This window comes from Myotis lucifugus, unplaced genomic scaffold, assembly GCF_000147115.1.
Source record: "Myotis lucifugus unplaced genomic scaffold, Myoluc2.0 scaffold_30, whole genome shotgun sequence".
NCBI lineage: Eukaryota > Metazoa > Chordata > Mammalia > Chiroptera > Vespertilionidae > Myotis > Myotis lucifugus.
Genome location: NW_005871078.1, coordinates 9,237,320 through 9,261,716, shown reverse-complemented (window position 1 = coordinate 9,261,716; position 24,397 = coordinate 9,237,320). Strand labels below are relative to the sequence as shown.

Sequence of the window (24,397 nt, the reverse complement as noted above, 5' to 3'; positions counted from 1 at the left end):
TTCCCTTTAGAACATGGAGGCCTTTTGGAACTAGATAGAGGTGGTTGTTTGCAACACATTGTGTATGTACTAAATGCCACTGGATTACTTTAGAATAGTTACTTTTATGTTACATGAATTTCACCTCCATAGGTTATTGGAAAAACAAAAAGAAAATGCCAAACTCTCAGTCACACAGTTTAACGTTCTTAGCGATCGTCACTGGGCTTCCTTTGACCTCACAGAAAGCCCTTCTTAGATCACCAGAGGTTTATTTTATGCAACCACTGTCCACCTCCAGCAAACAGTTTGCTATTTTAGAGGCATCGTTGAGATGTGCTCTGGTTCTTCTTTCCTCTGATTTTCGATCATTAGCCTCGTAGAGGTTACCGTCTGGTAGACAGGCTACTTCCAGATGCAGTTTCTTGGCTATTGGCTCTCAGTGCCTTGAGTCATAGTGTAGGTAGAACTGAGGAAGCACAGACAGTGGGCACAGCTGTAATTAAAGCCATCCTCTGTTCTTTTCGCCCTGCCAACTCAATAGCGGAGTGCTTTTGACATCAGTGCTAAGACATGAATATTAGTGCCACTAATCTGTGGCATCTGTAAACTTTTAGTTACTACGAGCGGTAGATATGTAGAGTAAAAGAACCAACCACCTTAAGAGCCTATATCCATCCCCTTGCCCTTTTCTCCACTTCAGAAGAAACAGAGGGCAGGAGATGTTAGAGAAATGAGAGCATCCAAACAAAAGCTTTGTTGCATAATACTGAAACCATATAAAAGACCATGTTACTATAATTGCCAGTTCAAATAACCAGAAAGCTAAAAATAATAAGCAGCATTGAAAAGCATAATTTAATCACAATGGAAGTTCTGAAATACTGTAGAAATCTGAAGTAGCTTCTGAATCAACCAAGAACAATTTAATTATAGTCACTTTAGTTTTAGGTAAGTGTATCTGAATATATCACAGTTTTTGAAAATTGTTAATCCAAATTTAACAACTTCCTGGCAGGATATGAATATATCCCAGGATCTCATTTCAAAAATAGTTTAAACAGTTGCTGATTATACCTTCATTTTATTAATTCTTTGAGGAGAATATTTAAAATAATTGGAATACAATCTCCTTACACTGCTTGTGTAGAAGCTTGAGAATAATGCCTACTTTCTGGAGTAATTATATTATGCTGTATTGGGCTTCTATAGATTCAGTTATATTATAAAGACTGTGAACTGTCTCCTAGCCAGATCTGTGTCATAATTGTTGGAAAAGAAGTCTATTGCTATTCTGGTTTTTTTATCTCTCTGTTTTTTGGGGGGATGAGGCAAAGAACACTTGAGAATTTCTGTATCTATCCTAATATTTAAAGTCCCTAATATTTAAATATATGGGTTATAAGTTAGTGACAAGCATGTTTTTTGTTGTTGCTTCTTAAGTAGCTTTCAGAATTGACTTTTTAAACTTCTCATGTGGCACTTGGTATTCATAACCAACTTACTAGTTTAGTTATTCCTTTAAGTGCAGTCACATATGTAACATATTCAGTATTGTGCCTGGCAGGTGCTCATAATTATGTGCATTGGTGTTGCTTCATTTATTTTTACTTCTCTCTCAGGATAAAGCTCCGGTAGAAAGCAGCCCGTTTGGGACCCTCCCGCCCAAAGCCCCAGGGCACGATGCCTGCTTGGATGACAACCCCTTTGGCACCCGAAAAGGCAGATCTTCCTTTGGTCGTGGCTTCTTTAAAATAAAAAGTAATAAGAGGACAGCAAGTGCGCCGAACTTGGGTAGGTCTGGCCAAAACGCCTTTGCCCGAGTTCCATCAGAACAAGGAAGAGAACAGTCTCTTCCCTTCCCCGACTCATCTATTTATGCATTTCTCTTTCTCAGAAATGAAGGTGAATGACTTAGGGAGGAAATTAGCAAAAAAAAAAAAAAATGCTTCCGTGGATTTAATTCAGTGGTCTGCTGAAGGTAGCTCTGTGTAGACTCACCTTGCTCTCTCTTCTGGGGTGTACACAGAAGGAAGACCTAAAACCATGATTCCCTCTGACTTCATTGTAACCAGCTTCCCATCTGTTTTTCACGTGGACAAATTAACCCCATGTTGACACTGCTCGTGGAGTCGCGTGGAACTCGCCTTCCCTCCACCGTGTGTACTTTGGGAGGAGGAGTCTGATCTGTGTTTCATTTTGTCATTCCCCTGTGTTCTCTCCATTGGGTTGCGTGTGATTGTGTGCGTTGTTGGGATATCTGAAGATCGTAAACGAAGTGCCAGTGCACCCACCTTAGGTATTGTACCCCTGCATGCCAGCCTCGGCTAGTGCTGCGCTCCAAACCGGGCTAATCCCTGCTCTTGGCATCTGTGATCTCTAGAAAGCGCGCTGGCAGCAACCAAAAGATGTAGTTCTCTACTCCAGAGGGTTCTTTCCACCTTCTGCTAAAAAGGACTCTCTGTAGAACCTTTGCTTTCAAGCGGAAATGCTGTTGTAAGCAATGCTAATGACACCTTGCGAGCAGCACTGGGGGGATCCAGCGCGCACAGCATCCCTCTGAGTGCCGGGCAGGCGTGTCCTGGCATTTAAACAGCTTTCACCCTTGAAGCACAGTTCCTCTCACACTAACTCCAGGTCCTTGCCGTTCCTGCCCCATGTTTCCATCTTCCCCAGCCTCCAAAAAGAAACATTTTTAGCCAAATAGAGAGATCTGTGGAAGAGTCTGAAAATGGTCTTTTAGACTTAATTCTCTTAGGGGAACGTTTTCCTGACATGTTATTGCTTTGAAGATAGAGGGAACATTTCATGATGACACAGGTAACTCAATGTGTTCTTTGAGGAGTTGCCCCCAAAGTGATTTTCTGAGGAGGAAGTTCAGTTTTCCTCTTTAAAGGGCAGGCTTCCCGGAGGGGGAAAAAAAGAGTCTAAACATAAAAATGAGATGCTTTTGAAATGAGGGTGGGGTAGGCAACTTCTCAGGAACATCAATACCCATCATGGCTGTAAGGATTTGGATGGAAAGTTCCTTTGGGTTTTCCCAACAGGCTCTGTTACCTTGTATAGATATCCACATATCTATTCACATGGGTCCTCAAAGGTGACTCCTCTCTCTTTGTAGCCTTAAATGTCTAAAATGAACACTGGATGAATAAAATAAACTGATTCATCCAGATAACTATTTTCAAATGTTTTGTTACCTTTCTTAGAAAGGTATTGTCAATGCTAAGAGGCAAATGCTGCTTACTATAACCTATAACCACAGCTCTGCTTCATAGAAAAGTCAACCTCTGTAACCTTTACCACTCTCTAAGACACTGCTCCTGTGATTTTTGTACAACTTTTACTTTCCTCCATAAAAGTGTAAAATCTCACATTGAAGAAACAGTAGCCCTTGTGTTTGCTAGTGTGGGATCACCCGTTAAGGAACAGCTAAAAGAACTGAAATAGTTAATGCTTGGAGATCCAAGAGTAGCAAATTTGGATGTTATTTTTGTAAGGCAGAATCAACAGACACTAATTTTATATCAAACAAAAAATTATTCATATTCAGTTCATTCTTCTCTCAGTGCCTAGGATGTAATAGGTTATGAACAAAAATACATTTCTTGAATAAAGAATTGCCAGAACTTGGTAACGGATTTGAAATAAATGCCAAAGGTAAGGAAGGAAGGAAAAGAAAATGACAGAGTTTGAACTGGAGTGCAAGGAACATATTAATTAATATTAATGAAATATTAAATAAGGACATCAAGAGAAGACTCAGAAAAAAATTGTATGGGAATTTTGCTGAGTCCAAGATAGCCTTGGCACACTGAACTGGGAATATACACAGCAGATACTGAGGCTGGAGAGAAAGATGAGGCCCATAGATTTTAATGCCAACTGCTTATCAATGAGTGAAGCCATATTTTAGTGCTGAGCATAGAGTGGGTGGGCTTGTCAAGAGATCCTGCAGAGGGAACTTAGAAAAGAATCTTGGAGTGGAGTGGAGGAGGAAGGGAAAACAGGGTGCTATAGCAAAGAAGGAACTATCAGATAGCAGATCAAGGAGAGAGTCATGCCAAGAAGCTAAGGAAGATGATGACCCTGAAGGATGTAGGAGATAGTCAGCAGTACCAAATGGTATAGCAGTATTGAGAATAATTCCATTATGAATTAAATTACTTAAGGAAAGAATATGGCAATCCTATCACACCTTTGAATTTCAAAGGTGTTGTATTTCTTAAGTTAATTGACTTTACACACAACTGATGTAGAGTAGAACAGGGTGCTTTTTGGTTTATAGGCCAACAGAAGAATTCTTACCAGTTGTTAAAGCCAAGAACCTAACCTCTACTCATGCTCATTTGCTATACTAAAATTCATTGAGTTTGTTTTCTCTTCTTGGAATAGCTGAAACAGAAAAGGAGACAGCCGAGCACCTAGACCTGGCTGGTGTATCTCCTCGGCCAAAAGGTTCACAGGGGAGCAGCCCCTTCCAGATGTCCCCATCATCTCCAGATTCCAAAAAGAAATCCCGAGGCATCATGAAACTCTTCGGAAAGTAAGTAACAGAGTGAACAAGTGGAGTGGACTTTGTCTTATATGTTGTTCAAACGTAGGAAGAAATGGAAAATTGGCTGAAAATGGATATGAAATTGTAAAGCTTCCGTGTTCCTCTTCTGGAAGGAAGATTGTGATTTGGGATTCATTAACTCATTGGGTCTCAAACTTTAAATCCAAATGTCTACTCTAATGACAGACACAGAGGAGTAGCTCAAATGTATACACCGATTACAAATGTTCTGCTTAGTCTAAGGCCTCCTCAGGTCGAATACAGCAATGTGTGTTGTATCTTTTCTTCAGACTTAGGAGAAGTCAGTCAACTACATTCAACCCAGATGACATGTCTGAAACTGAATTCAAACGAGGAGGGACGAGGGCAACTGCTGGGCCCCGATTGGGTTGGTCTCGAGATTTGGGACAATCTAATAGGTAAGAACATCCAAACTAATGGACTTCCGCATCTCTACCCAAGCATCAGGGGGGTCTCATGCGCACCAGCAATGCTAGTATTGTCCCTGGGTTGCACAGTCAGATCCATTGCTTACAGCCATGCCTAGTGGAAGGGTCCGCCATCTTTAGAGCAGTGTAATTTGGCAATGGTTGGTGAACAACTGTGCAGCAGATGTGGGCTATCTGAGCTAGGTGAGGAGCCACAGCTGAAGTGCCCGCAACATCTGTATTAGAATGAATATCAGACTTAGTTTTCAAAGAAAATAATTATAAGTACTCTAAAGCATAGCCTTGCAAAGATAGGACAGTATAGTGTTTACGAGTAGGTTCTAGAGCAGTGGTTCTCAACCTGTAGGTCGCGATCCCTTTGGCAGTCGAACAACCCTTTCACAGGGGTCACCTAAGACCATCCTGCATATCAGATATTTACATTACGATTCATAACAGTAGTAACATTACAGTTATGAAGTAGCAACGAAAATAATTTTATGGTTGGGTCACAACATCACGAACTGTATTTAAAGGGCCAGAAGGTTGAGAACCACTGTTCTAGAGGCAGATTGCTTGGGTCTGATTTCTAGTCTTACCACTTCCTATAAGCTGGATAACGTTGAACAGCTACTTTCATGCTTTGTGTCTCTGTTTCTTGTGGTATGTATTAGTACCTTGCCCGAAAAATGGTTTTGAAGATTAAATTAATTTATATGTGCTAAATATCTGACAAATCACTGTTTAATAAACAATGGAACTGTGAAAGCACCTAAAGATATAGATTCTATCAGAAATCTTAAACTTATTAGGATTATGTAATGTTTTAGTTATTGCGAGTCTAAGAACTTTTCCTACACCTTTCCCACAGTTCAGGGCTGGTTTGGAACTACCTGTACTATACTGACCTACCGAGCATAAAAAGGGTGGGGTTGGCAAACATATAGCACCAATCATTGATACTAAGTCTTTTAACTCTGGTTAGCCTTCTCCAAATACTGAGCAGTCTCATTTGCCATATGTTCTCTTTGTACACAGTAGAGGACCTCCTTGTGCTGATAAAACAAAAAAAAAGTCTTATCACCACTTTTTTTTTTCCCAAACAGGAATACTATTTGTGTGTCAAAGTAAAAGAAAACAGAAATATGCTTTGATTATACTTTCTTATAATCAGTGATGACATATTGCTCCCTTCTCGTTGATCACCACCTGGAAAGAAACCATTATTCTGCTAAAATTAATTCAAGTTTTGAGTTTCTTTTCATCTGACCTAGTGTTTTCTGTTTGTGAATTCAGTCTTCAAACAACATTGGTTGAAACTAGTACAATGACTTGACTTGTTGGTTCAACTCGGTCTTCTACAGAACATGCTTTTGCTGAACCACATTGCATCTTTTGTGGTTTCATTTGAAATGAAGATTGGTCTCACAAGGTCACTTTCAATGCCAGTGCCACTTCCTCTTCCAAATATGTACTGATATTAAGCTTTGCACAGTCCAATGTGTATCACCAGGAAATACCCATATCTGTTGAACATACAGTTGTTCAACCTTGATGATAAGCCATAGGATTGGCTTTGAATTGTTTTTCATACAATTGTTCATTTTCCTGTAGTGACTTGGATATGCCATTTGCCAAATGGACCAAGGAGCAGGTTTGCAATTGGCTTGTGGAACAGGGCTTGGGGTCCTACCTGAATTCTGGCAAGCACTGGATTGCATCTGGCCAAACACTTTTGCAGGCTTCTCAACAAGATCTAGAGAAGGTGACTGCTTCTTTGTTTTTGTTTACATAATGAATTCTGAGAGAGAGATAGAGAATGTGAATGTAGGATTGTTTTCTACGCCTTAAATGGGAATGGGGGGAGCCAGTAAGTGCTCTTGGAAAAGTCTGGCTTTCCTGCTTCGTGCTTATTTTGTTTCATGGACTAAAAACAAAGGATCTGGTTGTAATGATTCCTTATGGAACACTTAAGCCACTGGGCATTTTAATGAAAAATAATTGTATGGCCATAATAATAAACCTTAAGCTCATATTTCTCAAAATCATTCTGTGGCTTTATCGTTATTAACCGGTCTCCCCAATGTAATATATGCAATTCAACTTCACTTTGCAAAAGGCAACAACAACAAAAAAGAGCTCTACATTTTATGTTCCATTATTTAACATTTCCCAATTATTTCCCAATTATTTAATAAGAGTAGAATTCCTGTTCTGCATCCTACAGTTCCAGTCTTGCCCAGGAAGGAGCCTGCTAGTGAATGTCTCACACTCTCCACTGAACTAACTCCAGTGGTCTTGGCCTTCTAGGGGCCTTTTGTTCAGCAACTCTTTACTAGCCAGAGTTAGCATTCTGATTTAATGTCATTGTTGGCTCTTGGATGTTCGCTTCATTTTGGAGGAATTTGCATCCATTGCCAGTGGCACCCAGCCCGTATTGACAGGATTGTAAAGCCAGTGTTTCTGTTTATTATTTCAGGAACTTGGAATCAAGCATTCACTTCATCGAAAGAAACTCCAGCTGGCATTGCAAGCTCTGGGATCTGAAGAGGAAACCAATCACGGAAAGCTGGATTTCAACTGGGTCACTAGTAAGAGGTTTTAAATTCTTGAACTCCTAAGTAAGGAAGCAAGCAAATAAATAAATAATGCCACTCTTCCTTTTTAATCACAAGGACAGGTATTCTGTGGCACGTTAACAACGCACATTTCTCTCCTTTAGGATGGTTGGATGACATTGGCCTCCCCCAGTACAAGACCCAGTTTGATGAAGGCCGGGTAGATGGTCGAATGCTCCATTACATGACTATCGTAAGTGATTCCCTCCTGGGGTGTGGGGGTTTTCACAAGGATTCACCAAGTTTGAATACGTTGCTTTAACTTGAAGATAGGGGCAGGAATATTTCCCATTAGGTTTAAATTGTAGGATTTGGTGGTTGCAACAGCGTTGGAGGATTTAAAACCTAATTTAAGTCAAACTATCCAGAAAATTGATTTCATGTATAATCAATATAGTAGGCATTGAAGTGCATACTTTGAATGGGTGAATTGTATGGTGAGTGAATTATATCTTATGTTTTTTTAAAAATAGAGTGTGGACAACAGTTCCTCTGAATGTCACTTATGACATTCAGCATGCAGCTACAGAGGCATGTAATAGACTGGACGTGCCTATCCAAGCCAATGGTACTCGAGTCTCTATATATCCCATGTACAATTCTCAAATGTTAGCATAAAGGCTTCTAGTCTACCCACGATATGTTAAGTGGCAAAAGCAAGAAATAAAACTAGACTTAAATATGATCCCCCAAAAATGTGTGTAATGAGGTAGGCACAAACACAAATAAGCATACACAAAATAAGAAAAAATCGAAAGTGTTAAGAGTAGTTAATTTTAAACGGTAAGATTACAGATGGTTTTTCTTTTTTCTTTTCTGTTTTTAAAATCTTCTGCATGAACAAATATTACTGCTACAATAAAAAAATAAACTTCCTTTAAAAACTTTCCAAAAAAAAAAAAAAATAGAGTGTGGAGTTTTTAATCCCTGGCAGTTTCTAAATTTTATATTCCTATATGCAGTGACCACTCAGGAAAGGCTACCCTTCTGGCCTGAAATCCAGAGGGACTTGTCTTCTCTCACATTTGAGAACTGTTACCTGGAAGCTTCTCACTTCTGCCCAGTTCTGCTAGAGCGGGAGTCACCCTGGGGTAAAGAAGTAGGGGAAAGGTTGACTTTCACTCTGATTCCTTCATTATGGTTTCATATGTCCAGCCTTTTGCCCCAGGGGTAGAAGGACTTTCCCCTGCTTTACAACAGTGGGGAGAGATGGATTCCAGGAGAACGTGTTCTAGATGCCACAGTACTTACCTGGGTTCTACCTGACATACTTTTACTGAAACAAAATTTATTTTATTTTATTTTTTTGTGAGCTGGGCTATGGATTCAGCTACCATAAGTATCTCCTTTAAATAAGTTGAAAGTTTCAAACAGCTAACTTAAATGAGAATTATCCAATATTAAGAAACTTGGAGATCAGCTCATGGGATTTGCTTTCGTCTCTATCATTGAACCAAGTCTATATCTTGGTGGGCACATCTTGCTACACTAACAGGTGGTATGTTGCACATTTGCTGTGTGCCAGGCACTTTACTGGGATCAATACTGAAGTCTCGGCAGTCCTTGAGCTAGCATTCTTATTATCCTCAGTTTTTAGATGAGGAAGCGAAAGAACCCAGAAATCAGGTAACTTGACCGAGCTTCCACAGTTACAGAGTAGGAGAAACATCATATGGCATTTGAACCTACGCAGTTTCCAGACCCCTGCTCTTGATAGTTCACAGCTCCACCTGGAGCAAATTCAGTAAATATTGGCCTGCCTAGCTAGGTCTAAGTACGCTCCCCTAGGAATGTGAGCAAATTCAGGCTTAAAATCTTTATAAAAAGTATATCTATAACTCTCATAGCTACCCTATATAATAAAAGTGTAATATGCAAATCGACCGAACAGTCGAACAGCAGAACGACCATCCGGAGGACCATCCATGACCACACTATGACACCCGCTGGTGCCAGGCCAGCCAAGGCGGGTGCGATGCGATTGGTCGGGGACCCGGCCATTGCCCCATGATCTCCCCACAGAGGAAGGCCCAGGCCACCAGCCAGCAGGGCGATCAATCAGGGGGGCTCCACGATCACCCCAAAGAGGGAGGCCGAGGCCACCGACCAGCGGGCTGCGGCAGGTGGGCAGGACCTCCCTCTGCGAGGGATGCCCAGGTCCCAGGTGCTGGTGGCTGAAGGGAAGCCCAGGTGCCCTCGGCCGGGGAAGGAAAGCCTACTCTTGCACGAATTTCGTGTATCGGGCCTCTAGTAAATGAATAAATGACCTTAGAAAATTTGATCCTGGAAGTTCTAAGTCATAAAAAAATATGTTTTTAATGTGGTATCCTGGGTTGGATCCTGGGACAGAAAAAGGACCTTCATGAAAAAACTGTTGAAATCTGAATGAAGTCTGTAGTTTGTTTAATTTTATTATTGTCTATGTTAATTTCTTAGTTTTAGTGAATATGTTATAGTTATATGTTAACACTAAGGGAAGCTGGGTGAAGGGTATATGGAACTCTCTGTACTATTATTGGCAACTCTTCTGTAAATCTAATAGTACATAAAAATAAAATAGTACATAAAAATAAAATCCAAAAAAGTGTTTTGATTAAAAAAGGAAATGGTCCCTATTTTTAAAATCCCTTAAGCTAGTAAAATTTTATTTATGTTATGAACATTATGCATTTTTTTAAAATCTGATAGATTTTAAGTTGAAAATAGCCCACATGCAAATGTTTTAAATGGGTGTTTCAATCTTAGATTGTCAAATGTCCTTTCTAATTTATAAGGCACTACCTTTAAGAAGTTAATCCAGAAAAATTTAGGAAAGAATTTTTGCTCAGTGAGTAGCCTTTAAGGATTTAGACTGATTGCTTAATATTTAGAAAATATTTTTATAATAGATTAATTTTTTTTTCCTCATAAAGAATGTTATCAGTAAGATGTGTCTAACATGGATGTTTTCTTTGTTTATTTTCTGGGTGTGTTTGGATGTAGGCCTGTGCTTATGTTGACACTGCCACCCAAATCACCTTCTTCTAAAATAATTTGTTTTGGTGTGTTTGGTATGTTTGAAATGTGCCCAGTAACCACAGACTGGCCAAAGTTATTCCTTGAAGGAAATGATTGGTGATATGTGTAGATACTTACATATAGCTTCTTAATTTCTTTACACTCAACTCTGAACAAGACCTTTGCTTTGGTTGACATAGATTTTCTAAAAATTTCCATAGTGTCTGCTGGATAACACATACAGATCTAGAGCTAGGGATTTCTTGAGGTTGGGGGGATAGTGTGTGCCCACTCTTCTGGTTTTTCCCAAAACTGATGTGTGTTAGCTCAGAAAAGCAAACCTCGATAGTCAATGAACATCACTTGCTCTTAGCTCTCTGCTTTATCAAAGCAGGTCACTGTTTGTCATGACCCAGTGAGTGCTTTCCAAACTGTGTTTCAGAGCGAAGGGATCCCACAAGCCTATCCCAGAATGTTTGGGAGAGAAATAGATGGAAGTCAGTGTCAGTCAGAACAACATTAATTTTGGTTTTCTGATATATCGGGTCCTGGAGAAGATTTTGATTGGAACAAGGAAAAGGGTCTTGCTATTGAATAAAGGCTTTGAACACAATGACAAGCCCTCGGGGTCGATGAGGAGAGGGGCTCTTCCACTTTCATGTGCGTTTTCTGAGACTTCCTTGAGGAGGTCGTCCTGCTCAAGGAGCCCCGCGTTTTGTTCTGTTCTGCAGGATGACTTGCTGTCTTTGAAGGTCGTGAGTGTGCTGCATCATCTCAGCATCAAAAGGGCCATCCAGGTCCTGAGGATCAACAACTTTGAACCCAACTGTCTACGGAGGCGGCCGTCTGATGAGGTAGCATCTGAGTGGAGGGTTACTCAGCACGTGCCTTCCATGCACACGACTGTCGGAGTGTTCAAAACTGAAACCCATTTCTTCTTGGAAACTGCGGGGAGGGCTGCTGGTTCCCTCAGACCCTCACATCCAGCCTCATTTACGTTTTTGGCTTTGTTTTCCTGTATTCCTTCCCTCCCTCCCATGAGGGTCCTACCTGTGTCATGGAAGCCAAGGGTTGTGATTTAGTTTCCCTTCCTCCTTTTCTTGAGTGTATTTTATTTTCCTCCCTCCTTAAACCAGAGGCTTAAATATCACTATAAAGACTTCCTTTCCTAAAGCCCTGCTCTAATGGTGTGTAAAAAAAAAAGCTTGAAACTTTGTGCCAATTTTCTTTCAAAGAGAATTCAAATTAGCAATCACTTTTTTACCCTATCTGTGAACATTTAGTGGGAGGTTCTGCGGGGCAGACTTTTGGATGGATTGTGCAGGTGGGATATTAGGAATCCCATCATCAGTGACTGAAGCTCTTGGTGTCCTCTGTTCCCATAGAATAGCATCACCCCGTCAGAGGTGCAGCAGTGGACCAACCACCGGGTGATGGAGTGGCTGCGTTCTGTGGACTTGGCAGAATACGCCCCCAATCTCAGAGGCAGTGGTGTCCATGGTGGGCTCATGGTAAAAAACTATTTTAATTTGAAATTGACTTCTTATCATTTTATCTCCTTTAATCTAATGAGTGGGAGCATATCAGTTTACTTATTATAACCCTTAAGATGGCTAACCCAACCCTACTGCACTATTTCTAGTGGATTTTTACTTTCAGTGTGTTTTTCCCCTTATTTTTTACTCTAGATCAGATTTAAACCCCTCTCTTCCATTGTCCTCTTTTCTGTTGGATAACATCTGGCTGCTGGCTCTCATATGATCATGTTTTAAAACCTCTGCAAAGATACAGATTGTATTTCTGCACGCAGATGTTGCAAAGAAGTTGGCTGCCAAAAGCATCCCAAATGTTGCTCTGACTGGAAGCCTCAGTTGGTTAGAGCATCGTCCCAATACGCCAAGGTTGCGGGTTCGATTCCTGGCCAGGGCACATACAAAAATCAACCAATGAATGCATAAATAAGTGGAACAACAAGTCAATATTTCTCTCTCCATCTCTCTCTCAAATCAGTTTTTTAAAAAATAAAAACAAAATGCCTGTATTCAAAGACATCCCAAATGCCATATCTCAGAGAGAGGTAGAAGCCTGGATGTCAGCTCTCTTCTCACTAGCTTGGGCAGAATAAAGAAAAGAAAAGAAATTAAAGATTAAAGTTTATACGCAGTGTATCTCACTGAGTAGGTCATTGGAGAAAACTAAATGAAAGAGCTTTGCAAATTATAAAGCACAGTGCAGACATGTGTGATATACCGTACCTTACACATCTTTATTTTTCTTATAGGTTCTAGAACCCCGGTTTAATGTAGAAACAATGGCTCAGCTGCTGAACATCCCACCGAGTAAGACCCTGTTGAGAAGACATTTGGCCACTCATTTCAACCTTCTGATTGGTGTTGAGGCCCAACACCAGAAGCGTGATGCCATGGAGTTACCAGATTATGTACTTTTAACAGCCACTGCCAAAGTGAAGGTTAGTTCAAGCTCGCATCATTTGATAATTGGTTATACCAAAAACGAGAACAAAAGCTCAGTTCTGTTACCCGGCTATCCCATTTTCTGGGATTTACTAAGTTCTGTGGATGGGTTGAAGGAATGTGCATCTTTAACAATAATCAATAAAATACAATTTTAAAGGTTTTCTTCTGGGGGAATTTTTGCTAAAATCATTTATTTTATTAGGGTTAACAATAATAAAGAACATGATGTTGGTTTCTATAATGGATACATTGCCAAGGCAGAGAGCCCATGACTTGGACCCAAATATTGATTGCAGTTGTCCTATTTTTGCTGTGGATAAATCAAATGTACGAGTTGCCTTTCTCCTCATACAGATTCTGCTTGTCTGGCCTATAATTGACCAACCTTGCAAGTTAGACAAAGGCACGCCAGCAGAGAATGGATGTTCCTAGTTTGCCTGGATTCATGGAGCATACGAATTTCAGACTCCTTTTTCTTCTTTTAAATGATTCCTGAGCTAACTCTTCTGCGTGTTATCTTAACCAGCTTAATGTGGATGTAGGGTTTATTGACTCCTTCACAAATATGTATCAAGTTCTTTTTTTTAAATATATTTTTATTGATTTCAGAGAGGAAGGAAGAGGGAGAAAGAGAAACATCAATGATGAGAGAGAATCATTGATTGGCTGCCTTCTGCACGCCCCCTACTGCGGATCGAGCAGCAACCCCGGCATGTGCCCTTGACAGGAATCGAGCTAGGAACCCTTCAGTCTGCAGGCCAACATTTTATCCACTGAGCCAAACCAGCTAGAGCTCAAGTTCTTTTTTTTTTAACCCCCTCTACCTGCTTGACACTTTCTCTTCACCTCCCTTTCTCCTTTATAAGATGTGCCAGATTTGAAACTCTGAGAGATTCTGTTCTATACAAATTCTCTGCATCAGCCAATTACCATCTACTTAACAGTTTCCGTGACTACCCAGTGACTAAGATGTAGTTTCTCTTCTAAGTCTCACTGGAAGTTTTTTCTCCCAAAGAGCAAGGATTCTTTTAGCAGTCACCACCCTGTTATAGAAGCATAACAGGCATACAAGATAATCACAGCCTCACCCAAAAAGAAAATACAGTAAGGGCCATTTTCTTTTGCTGATCTTAGACTAGAAAACCTTGTAAAATTGTATTTATCCCTGAGGAATCTCATTTGCATTAAGTCTTGTTGAAGCAAAACTAAGGCTCTTTACATATTTTGCTTTTATAACTGTGACTACCTAGCTAGTTGGAGTGAATAAGGAGAACAAATGTAATCTTCTGAGATTTTTAAGGGATCATTGATCATATTTGGATGCATCAGTCATAGGCCTAGGATGCCTTAGTTTTTGTTATACAAATTTAATCATTCAGTTGCTTTTCTCTGTATGATGAAATGAAATTATACATGTTATTAGTCCTTTTTTATATGAATTTTATCAAATCCCTGGAGGTTACTGTTTTCTTTGTTTTAAAGCCAAGGAAGCTCACCTTCAGCAATTTTGGGAATCTGAGAAAGAAGAAACAGGAAGATGGGGAAGAATATGTTTGTCCAATGGAATTGGGACAGGTCTCAGGAAGTGTGTCTAAGAAAGGACCTAAAGCTGGCTTGGAGATGCGCCTGGATGATTTGGACCGGTTAGAGCAGGTAAGTGCTAAGTACAACATTACCTAACTATTTTCAAGTTCTCCCAGCATTGAAACACTCAATGGAAACTTTTCGTATTGTGTCCACTAAGCAAAGAAGTTTTCTTCCAATGCTTAAAAATAAAGGTAATAATAAAATGATGGTGAACACTTGCAGACTGCTTACTATTTCCTAAGCACTTAACATATATTAATGTTCACAGTAATCCTAAAGCATAGGGAGTATTCTCATCTTAATTTTAGAGATCAGGACACTGGGGCACAGAGAGATTAAGTAACTTACCTAAGATAGAAGAGCTGGGATTCCAACTTGCCAGGCTGGCTCCCAACCCTGTGCCTTACCTACGTTACCCTAGCTCTGTATTAAGGAAATCTGAGTATGAAAACGAGTCAGGAATGGACAGCTCATACTACTTAGCCTTTTCAGTATGAAGTCATGGGACTGAAAATTGCCCTTTAATCAGTAATCCTTTGGTGCCATTGTCAGCATCAGAGCATTTTGTCTAGAAGTGCCGATGAAGTGTTTCTTCTGAATTTTCACATCTAATCACAGCAGTGCAAGGTGATTATCATCAGAAGTATTCCGTTGCTCCTCTCCCATTCAACACAACTTGCGTTATTTCTTCTCAGATGTTTGTTCATTTTGCCGCACTTTCCTTGCGGTTGTGCAGATGAGTTTGTCACGTTATGGTGTGCTCTTTGCAGATGGAGGATTCCGAAGGGACAGTGAGGCAGATAGGTGCGTTCTCTGAAGGCATCAACAACCTCACGGTAGGTTTGTGAAATGAGCTTAAAATCTTACTCTAAGAATGCGTTTGAAAATCACCCCAAGGGTCTGCACGTAGAGCGCAGTGTGTGTGACTCCAGTCTCTTTGTTTCCCAGCACATGTTAAAGGAAGATGACATGTTTAAAGATTTCGCTGCCCGGTCCCCCAGCGCCAGCATTACTGACGAAGACTCAAACGTTTGATCGTAGCACCTGGATGGGCATGAGGAGCCCTTGGTCCCTTTCCACTTTATTTCTACACTCCCAGTATATCCAGCAAGTAGCGGGTTGTATATTGTTTATCAATCACCTTCTGCTCATTTAGAAGTGGAAATGGAAAGCCGGGGATCTGTGCCTATTTTAAAGCTGCCGCGGAAAGTGAGACACTGGTGAATGAGAGTATAATTGTTTTTCCTCTATTTAATGTAAAAATCTGTGATATATTATATTTAAAGTGTTGCATTTACCATGAGAGGACTTTACCATAGTGTTTCCGGTCATGTTCACGGTATGGAGGACTTGGGAGAGCGGGAACTCACAGGTGGCTGATTCTGTCAGGTCGGTGTAGCCACTGAAGCAGAACACGTGCTTTTAAAATCAGGATGTGGAATCTCTCTAAGATCCAGCGTGCCCACTAAATGCCAGCCACACCTCCACTTGCCCCCTAGTGTCCTATTTTTATATATTTTTCTAAATATATGTATATATTTAGTACACAGAACATAGAACTTTTATTTTGTGACATACCTAAGGAAGATGGTAAAAAAAAAAAAGATCACATTGAAAAAAATACGGTGATCAAATTTTTCACGTGCCAGCTGGTTCTCGGACGGGTCAGGATAATCTTTCTTTCTCCACAACCGAATTTTAATGATGTTGATCACTCGGACTAAATTAGTGTATGTGAAATAACTCTTCTTCGATGACACATGACAAAATTGTTGGTTTTTAAAGAATTTCGGCCTTTAATCTTAGATTCTTTTAAACTCATAAGAAAGAACTTGAGGGACATTTGCATTCTATTAACTTGAACGCATTCAGAAGCTGCCCCAAATTTTGTAGAAATGATTTCTGAAGAAACCAAAATAAAAACCTTTACAGTATTAAGCTTCTTATTTTCCTCTTTGCTAAATAGACCATTGTCTCAAAATACCAGCAGCCTGACTAATGTACATTTCTCAGACTACCCATGAATGGAAGGAATCCTTTTAAAAAAAGCCGAATATCTGTTTGAACATTTTGTCTCAATCAGAGTTTAATAACTCTGAGGCTGGAAAAGAATGCCTATCTTGTGCTAATAAAATGTAGTTCATGTTTTTCCATAGCACAGGGCCCAAATATTCTTTATAAAGAAAATACAAAGCTGCAGCAAAAACTGTCACTGTGTTTATTATTCTTTTTAGGGGTATCAGAAATAATATTCTATTTTTTTATTCAGTACTACATCATTACCATGATAGCCAACTGTGGTAAAGACTGTTTTTCACAAATTGGCATAGGGGTGGGCAGTTCAGTATACACCGGTGGGCTTACTTACAAACTATATTTGAATATCAGTGATACGATCTTTCAAGTTATCAGCAACTTTACCAAGCTTTTCGTCAAAGAACCTATAATACTACATTACTGTTTATTCATGACTACAATGATTTGATGCTAACAATAATCTTTTGCTCCCTACCATTCATTATTTGATAACTGTATTGGACTCTTAATGTACTTGTGTTTTATTTTCATGTGGATATATGTCACCATTTGAAAAACAAATTTGATATTTCAACCTGGTTAAAAATACCAGGAGACTGTTACAGAGGCCAAATATTCTTTATTCAGGACATTGTAATATAACTGATTCTATGTGATGAGGTTAAATTTTTTTTGATATTTTATTTACAAAATATTATACACTGCTGGTATCACCATATGAAAAGAAATAAAGTCAGCTGATAATTGCCTCATATTTTTATTGTCTGTTACTTTATTTCCCTTTGTCAGTATAACCAGTAGGCTTTATTTCTGATATAGAGAACAATAACGAACTCTTGATAATTCACAAACTCCCATAAAATATTTTGCATGGGATTCCTAGCATGTACCAACAGGTAGGAATATGAGACGTTTTTTTGAGAAACGTTTGTGTGGAAGGAAGCACGGGCCGCTGAGCTGGGGATAAGGAGTCATGGCAGAGAGGATCCTGGAAAAGCAAAGGGAAATGACTCACCTGCAGATCTGAAGAAGTTAGTTGTAGAGCCCAGCCGGCATGGCTCAGTGGTTGAGCATCAACTTATGAACCAAGAGGTCATGGCTAGATTCCCAGTCAGGGCACATGCTGGGGTTGCAGGCTTAATCCCCAGTGGGGGGCGTACAGGAGGCAGCGAATCAATGATTCTCATCATTGATGTTTCTATCCCTCCCTCTCCTTTCCTCTCTGAACCAATAAAAAAATTTTTTTTAAAAACACTTAAAAAGAAGTTAGTTGTAGAAAGTATATGGTTCTTTAAGGAATTAAATGCTATTTTTAACTGAACTGAAATTTGAAAAGATGCAGCATATCTTAGAAAAGATTACCAAATAGGAAAAGTACGGTGACTATACCCTGAGAAGAACAGATGCTTTTTGTGAAAGTATCTCTCACTTTAGTAAACCAGCAGGAATCTGCATGAATAAAACACACCCAGTTGGCAAACAGGGAGAGCTATTTGTTTAGCTGTATGCATATATGCTTAGCTATACCAAGTAAGCTGCGGAATTAGAAAACTGGGACCGCATTAATAGATGCAGCTTCACTGCAAGACGTTCACTCCGAAAAAGAAGTCGTTCTGATCGAAGGCCACATGTTTGATATTTGGAAGCGGTATTGATTGAGTGCAGAGGAAATGGGGCAGAAACCTTCGCAACAGTCGGCTCCCAAGGACAGCCAAGAGGTTGTCAGCGTCTGTGAGGTGTTCAGTGGAGCTATCGTGCATGCCGCTCAGAAATTGGAGGAGTACCTTGGATTTGAAGACCCTCTGAGCAATCTGAGCCCAGCTCCAGACACTCTGAATGAGATCTTCTTAATCCACTTCGTCACTTTCTGCCAAGAAAAGGGCGTTGATGAGTGGCTCACCACCACCAAGATGACCAAGCACCAAGCCTTCCTGTTTGGGGCCGACTGGATTTGGACCTTTTGGGGATCTGATAAGCAAATAAGGCTCCAGCTGGCGGTACAGACCCTGCGGATGTCTTCTCTTCCTCCTGTAGAGTCTAAGCCTTGTGAGGCCTCCAAGCCAGAATCCAGGGCAGAGTCTTCCCGGAAGAGTAGATTTGAAAAGCTGGACGAATTCTGTAGCCTGATAGGAGAGGATTGTCTGGGCCTGTTTCTCGTCTTCGGTGTGCCAGCAAAGCCTAAAGACATCAGGGGAGTTGTCCTGGACAGTGTCAAAAGAGAGATGGCCAGGGGCCGTCTGCCCGGAGGGAAGGCTGTGGCACAATTTGTCCTGCAAACTAAAGACTGTGTCTCCGTTAGAGAGCTGCTTGGAAGCTGTCTGAGTAAGAAAGACGGGCTACGGGAGGTGGGCAAGGTTTATATTCGCATCCTCTGAACTAGATTTGTGTGATGAGACTGGCCTGTGAGGTGAAAAGGAAAAGATATTTTCTTCTAATAAGCAAGCCCTTCCACTTGCATCATCCCAGCATGGAATTCCCCCTCCCTCTCCCACATTGAATGAAAATGATCACCTGGACAAAACGTTTGAGTGTCATGATTATGGAGATTTCCATATTGTTGGGAAAACTGACAATTTAGCTTACTCTTTCATTTCTTTACTCAATGATAAAAATGGGAGGGGAGAATAATAAAGTCACCCTTAAAGTTTGATTTGCAAAAAAAAAATGTCTTTGTTTGAAATAACAAGTCTAGCTCTGGAAAGTGTAAAATGTGACTTTACTGCTGTGGGTGAGAGATGGGTAGGGTGAGGTGGTGCATAAGACTATAGAACAGGTTTAATTACATTTACAACACCAGTCTCAATTCAGGACTACCAAGTGAAATCTCAAACTGCTTTCTTCCTCTGACCCCTGCCCTTACTCCCACATTACCTCAAACTGCTTCTTCTGTGTAGTTTTTTTTTCCATCAGAATATGTTCTATGCATTTTTTAAAACACACACACACACACATCTAAAGCAAAAGCTGGATCCAGATTCAGCTGGGATGCAGGTCTGACTCCACACTGGAGTAGCAGGTCTGACTCCACACTGGAGTATCTGATCGGCTTCCCATGAGTGGAATACAATGGAGGTATATTCCACGTGGTCTGGCGATGCCCGCCTGGGGCAATCAAAAAGGGGACATGTTGGCATAGACAGTGAAGTCATCCTCTTTCCAGAGGGCCAGGTTGATCGTCTTGGAATATATGGCATCCGCATGGCAGGAAAGCTCCAAAGATTTGCGGAGAAAGTTGGTCTGATGCCTCAGTTGTTTCTTAAAAAATTGTGCCTCCATTTCTTCAGGGCCTTGGACAAGGGCCACTACTCCAATGAAGCTAGAAACAGCTGTGCCAAAGCTGCTAAGTTCCCCAGGTGTAGTCTCTGGCTTCAGGGTGCTGATGTCCTCCCAGCAGAGCAATGGTGTGGGGATGTCCAGGGAGGCATTGGTGGCTCTGGAATCTGAACCCCTGGTGGGATTCACTTTGGGATCTGCTTGAGTGTTACCTTGTCCTGTGATTTAAACACAGTAACCCAGTTAACAATCACTTGTACTAACGCTAAACATTTATTTAGCCTTTGCAGTAAAGATAATGTATACATATATAAAAACCATCTTTGCTTCAAATCCTGGGTGGGAGGAAAAATAGTTTTTCCCCTACTCCTCTAGATGGTAGAAGCAAAGAGTGCTTAGAAGTGTAAATGGAAGATAGATTCATTCACACTTGATTGCTAAATGCCTATGTTAAGGCCGTGTTCTATGCCCTGACAAATCAGCAGTAAAAAGAACCATATCCTATTTGGGGTTAGTTTCCCTCTTAATGGTGGAAGACAGAAAATAAAATATATACATATGTTTAAAATGTATATTTAAGAAATATAACAGGTGGTGTAAAGAAAAATAAAGCATGGGTAAGAGGATAGAGTGAAGGAGGTGCTATTTTATATGGGGTAGTTAAGGAAAGCCTCAATGAAAAGGGCCAAGTAGAAATCTGGATTGAATTAAGAGACAGCGCATCAGTGCAAATATCTGGAAAAGTGTTCTAGGCATAGGGAATGGCAAAAGGCCTGGAAGGGGCGTGTATTTGATATGTTTGAGGCATAGCGGAGGAGGCTGGTGTGGATGGAGCAGAGTGAGCCAGAGGAAGAGTAATAGATGAGGTCAGGGAGGTAGCCAGCAAACACATCAAGCAGATAGGACTTGTAAGGCTGGATTTTATTCTGAGTGATATGGGGAGACAAAGGCCTTGCTCTGACTGACCCTTTAAATGCCTCATTTGATTGCTGGGTAGAGACTAGAACCAGTGATGGCGAACCTTTTGAGCTCGGCGTGTCAGCATTTTGAAAAACCCTAACTTAACTCTGGTGCCGTGTCACATATAGAAATGTTTTGATATTTGCAACCATAGTAAAACAAAGACTTATATTTTTGATATTTATTTCATATATATATTTATATATATATTTTATATATATTTATTTAAATATATTTTATATATTTAAATGCCATTTAAAGAAAAATCAACCAAAAAAATGAGTTCGCCTGTCACCTCTGACACGCGTGTCATAGGTTCGCCATCACTGGACTAGACTGTAGGGAGGAAAGAGTGACAGCAGTGCCCAGGAGGACAGGTAGGAAGCTATTAAAGGAAACCATTTGATAGAGAAAAGGGTGGCCTGGACCAAAGTGGGGGAGGATGAGGGATGAAGAGGTCAGATTTATAACTAGTTGAAGGTTAAAAACATACAGCTGATGATTGGATGAGGAGTATGAAGTATATCACAATTACAATGTTGTATTTCCAAACTTCTTAAATATTATGAATATATGCAAAGGCGGAACTATATTTGCCTTTGATGTTTCTTCATTCCAGGAAACCCAAAGATCAAGGAAAGCATTTAAGCCCTCACTGCCTTTAGTAAGTGAACATGAATAGGCTCAGGAGACATCTCTTGAAGCTGTTAAACAATTATTCCTACTTTGTTCCTAGAAGGTTATAATACCCAGTTAATGTTTCCTTGTTATATAGTGACCCCTGTCTGCAGCAATGCTGTGTATAATAAGTTATCAAGATGTTGGTGTAGCATAGAAAAACCAGTATTCAACTTGGAATCAGATGTGGGTTTGAGTCTCAGTTCTCTTAAGAGCAAAGTCTACCCGCTTAACTCTTTGAGTTTTTTTTAATCTGGAAAACGGGAATGACTTCAACTAATTCAAAGAAGACAATGCTTGTGACATTCTCTATACTAAAGTATAAGCTTACCAAGATTTTGAAGTCTAGTACAAATTGTAAGTCTTCATGTTATAATCAGCTGGGTGATATAAACCAAAGACTCACCATATTTTTTAAAATTAAAATAAACATGTGAAGCTTTTGCTGATTTAAAAAATAGCTTTGTGTGTGTGTGTGTGTGTGTGTGTGTGTGTGTGTGTGTGTGTGTGTTTGTGGCTATGAAACTTGGGAGATCTGGCCGGGCCGAGGACATCAGATCTCATTGTCCTCCCAGCACATCAACCCTCCCCTGAAGGCCCTCAATAAAATAGATTGATCCTAAAAAAAAAAAAAAAGTAAGTAAATAAATAAATAATACTGTATTCTCTTATTTAAAAATCTGCATTCTGATATAAAAATTAAAGTAAAGAAGTGTGGAAAGTTAAGTCTTCAAGAGTCTCACCTCCCCGCCCCCCCTCCATAGCCACTCCCTCTAGTTTGCTCTTTACGCATCCAGAACCTGTACTGTATATTAAAAGTATTTTATACAAACAGAAGCATATGATCCATAAATGCCTTTTCACATTAAAAACTTAGGTATTGTGGACCATTTTCCACGCTAATAGATTTTTATCCACATGGTTCTTTTTAAGGCTGACATCAATGCTCCTCAGGCCTGTCTGCATATTAGAGTTACTTGGGGAACTTAAAAACAATAAAACACCAATGCTCAAAACACACCTAGACCAATGGATCAGCATCTCAGAAGGAGGGGCCCTATACCATTTTTTAAGTATCTTCTGAGGTAATTCTAATGTTCAAAAAGGATTAAGACCCATATGTCTAAATAGTATTCTATATTGTATAAACCATAATATATTGAACCAATACTGATTTCAGAAAGAGGAAGGGAGAGGAAGAGAGAGCGAAGGAAACATTGATCAACCATTGAGCCATACTGGCCAGGCTAACCAATACTGTTTTGATGGATATTTAGGTTGCAAAGTACATCCACATACCTGGATATTTGCATATTGTCTATTTACTATGCTTGTGAATAGATATACTTAATTCACTTACTTTTTCTAAAGAAATTAGTTTTGATTAATAGCTCAGATGGAAAGTCATTGGATTAAACTAGGTTTTAAGTATAATAAAAGCCCACTATTAAAAACACCTTAATACTTAAAATTGTTCTACACAAGGACTGGCTACATAATTTGTAATGCCCATGCGAAATGAAAATGTGGGGTCCTTGTTCAAAAATTATTAAAAATTTCAAGATGCACAGCAGAGCATTCACCAAGCATAGGGCTCTTCTAAGTGCAAGTCACATGCCTATGAAACCAGTTTTGTTTCTACAATAGGTATGTTGGGATATTTGGTCATGAAGGCTGAAGGAAAGATTTTTATCATAGTAAGTGGTTGCACATTAAATTCTTTTCCAATTAAAAAGTTATGTAATTCTTAGTAGCTCCTTTGTACACAATAGTACATGCTTTACTCTTTAAAAAAATATTTGTATTGATGATTTTTAGAAAGAGGGGAAGGGAAAAGGAGAGAGAGAGAAAGAAACATCGATGCGATGCAAGGGAAACATTGATCGGCTGCCTCCTGCATGCTCCTTGCTGGGGATCAAGCCCACAATGGGGCATGTGCCACGACCAGGAATAGAACTGACAACCTTTTGGTGCATGGGACAATGGCCAACCAACTGAGCCACACTGGTCAGAGTATGCTTTACTCTTTACACTGCATGAACCAGTTATTATTATTGCCTGTTGATAGCATTGCAAATGAGTTTTTAACTATTAATATAGAATGAACTTTATTGTACTTGATACCTGGGGAAACAATAAGTGTTTCTCTGGCTCCACTAACTCTAATCATATCTATCCACTTTATTCTTAGAGAAAGAGTAAACAAAAGACAGAAAGCACAGGAAAGTAGACTGAGGACCTAAGTCTCTTAACATCTTACTCAGAAATTGAGAATTCTCTGAATGAAAATCAATTTTATAATGACTCATATCTTTTTTTGTCCCTAAATTTCTATGGTATAGGCCTTGCACTTTATTATACTAAAATATACAAACTCGCCGAAACCGGTTTGGCTCAGTGGATAGAGCGTCAGCCTGCGGACTGAAAGGTCCCAGGTTCGATTCCGGTCAAGGGCATGTACCTGGGTTGCGGGCACATCCCCAGTAGGAGGGGTGCAGGAGGCAGCTGATCGATGTTTCTAACTCTCTCTATCTCTCTCCCTTCCTCTCTGTAAAAAATCAATAAAATATATTTAAAAATATATATATTTAAAAAAAATAAAATAAAATAAAATATACAAACTCAAGAGAGAAAAACTGGCTGCTGTATTGACTCAGCTTAATTCTAATGGCCACCATTTATATTACACCTTCTGAAATATAACTCAATCACAATGGTCCTGAGGAAGATATTATTGTTTCTGTTTTCTTTGAAATGGAAGCTCAGGGATGTTAGGTGGACTTGCCCAAGATCACAAAAAAAGCA

General features: G+C 39.9%; 2 protein-coding genes across 10 annotated transcripts in view; both read left to right on the top strand.

Moving 5' to 3' along the window:
- The window catches only part of PPFIBP1 (PPFIA binding protein 1), a 161,264-nt gene extending 143,829 nt beyond the window's left edge, over positions 1–17,435 (top strand). For 6 of the 9 annotated variants that reach the window (XM_006086772.3, XM_023752320.1, XM_023752321.1 and 3 more), the window contains 13 exons: positions 1,602–1,773; positions 2,246–2,278; positions 4,375–4,525; positions 4,828–4,956; positions 6,580–6,730; positions 7,445–7,556; positions 7,688–7,776; positions 11,312–11,434; positions 11,966–12,091; positions 12,862–13,050; positions 14,540–14,710; positions 15,415–15,480; positions 15,593–17,435. In XM_006086772.3, the coding sequence (XP_006086834.1) occupies positions 1,602–1,773; positions 2,246–2,278; positions 4,375–4,525; positions 4,828–4,956; positions 6,580–6,730; positions 7,445–7,556; positions 7,688–7,776; positions 11,312–11,434; positions 11,966–12,091; positions 12,862–13,050; positions 14,540–14,710; positions 15,415–15,480; positions 15,593–15,679 (1,599 nt within the window). In that variant the 3' untranslated portion in view covers positions 15,680–17,435. Of the gene's footprint in view, positions 1–1,601; positions 1,774–2,245; positions 2,279–4,374; positions 4,526–4,827; positions 4,957–6,579; positions 6,731–7,444; positions 7,557–7,687; positions 7,777–11,311; positions 11,435–11,965; positions 12,092–12,861; positions 13,051–14,539; positions 14,711–15,414; positions 15,481–15,592 lie in introns of those variants that run through there. The other 3 variants (XM_023752322.1, XM_023752319.1, XM_023752323.1) reach the window with 2 other exon arrangements.
- A 568-nt stretch (positions 17,436–18,003) lies between these two features.
- REP15 (RAB15 effector protein) lies at positions 18,004–19,220 on the top strand. The gene has a single exon (XM_006086770.3). The coding sequence runs from the start codon at positions 18,352–18,354 to the stop codon at positions 19,054–19,056; it is 705 nt and encodes a 234-aa protein (XP_006086832.1). The 5' UTR covers positions 18,004–18,351; the 3' UTR covers positions 19,057–19,220.
- Positions 19,221–24,397: the final 5,177 nt, after the last annotated feature.

Coding starts and splice junctions, on each gene's coding strand:
- REP15 (XM_006086770.3), top strand. CDS start 18,352: ATGGGGCAGAAACCTTCGCAACAGTCGGCTCCCAAGGACAGCCAAGAG.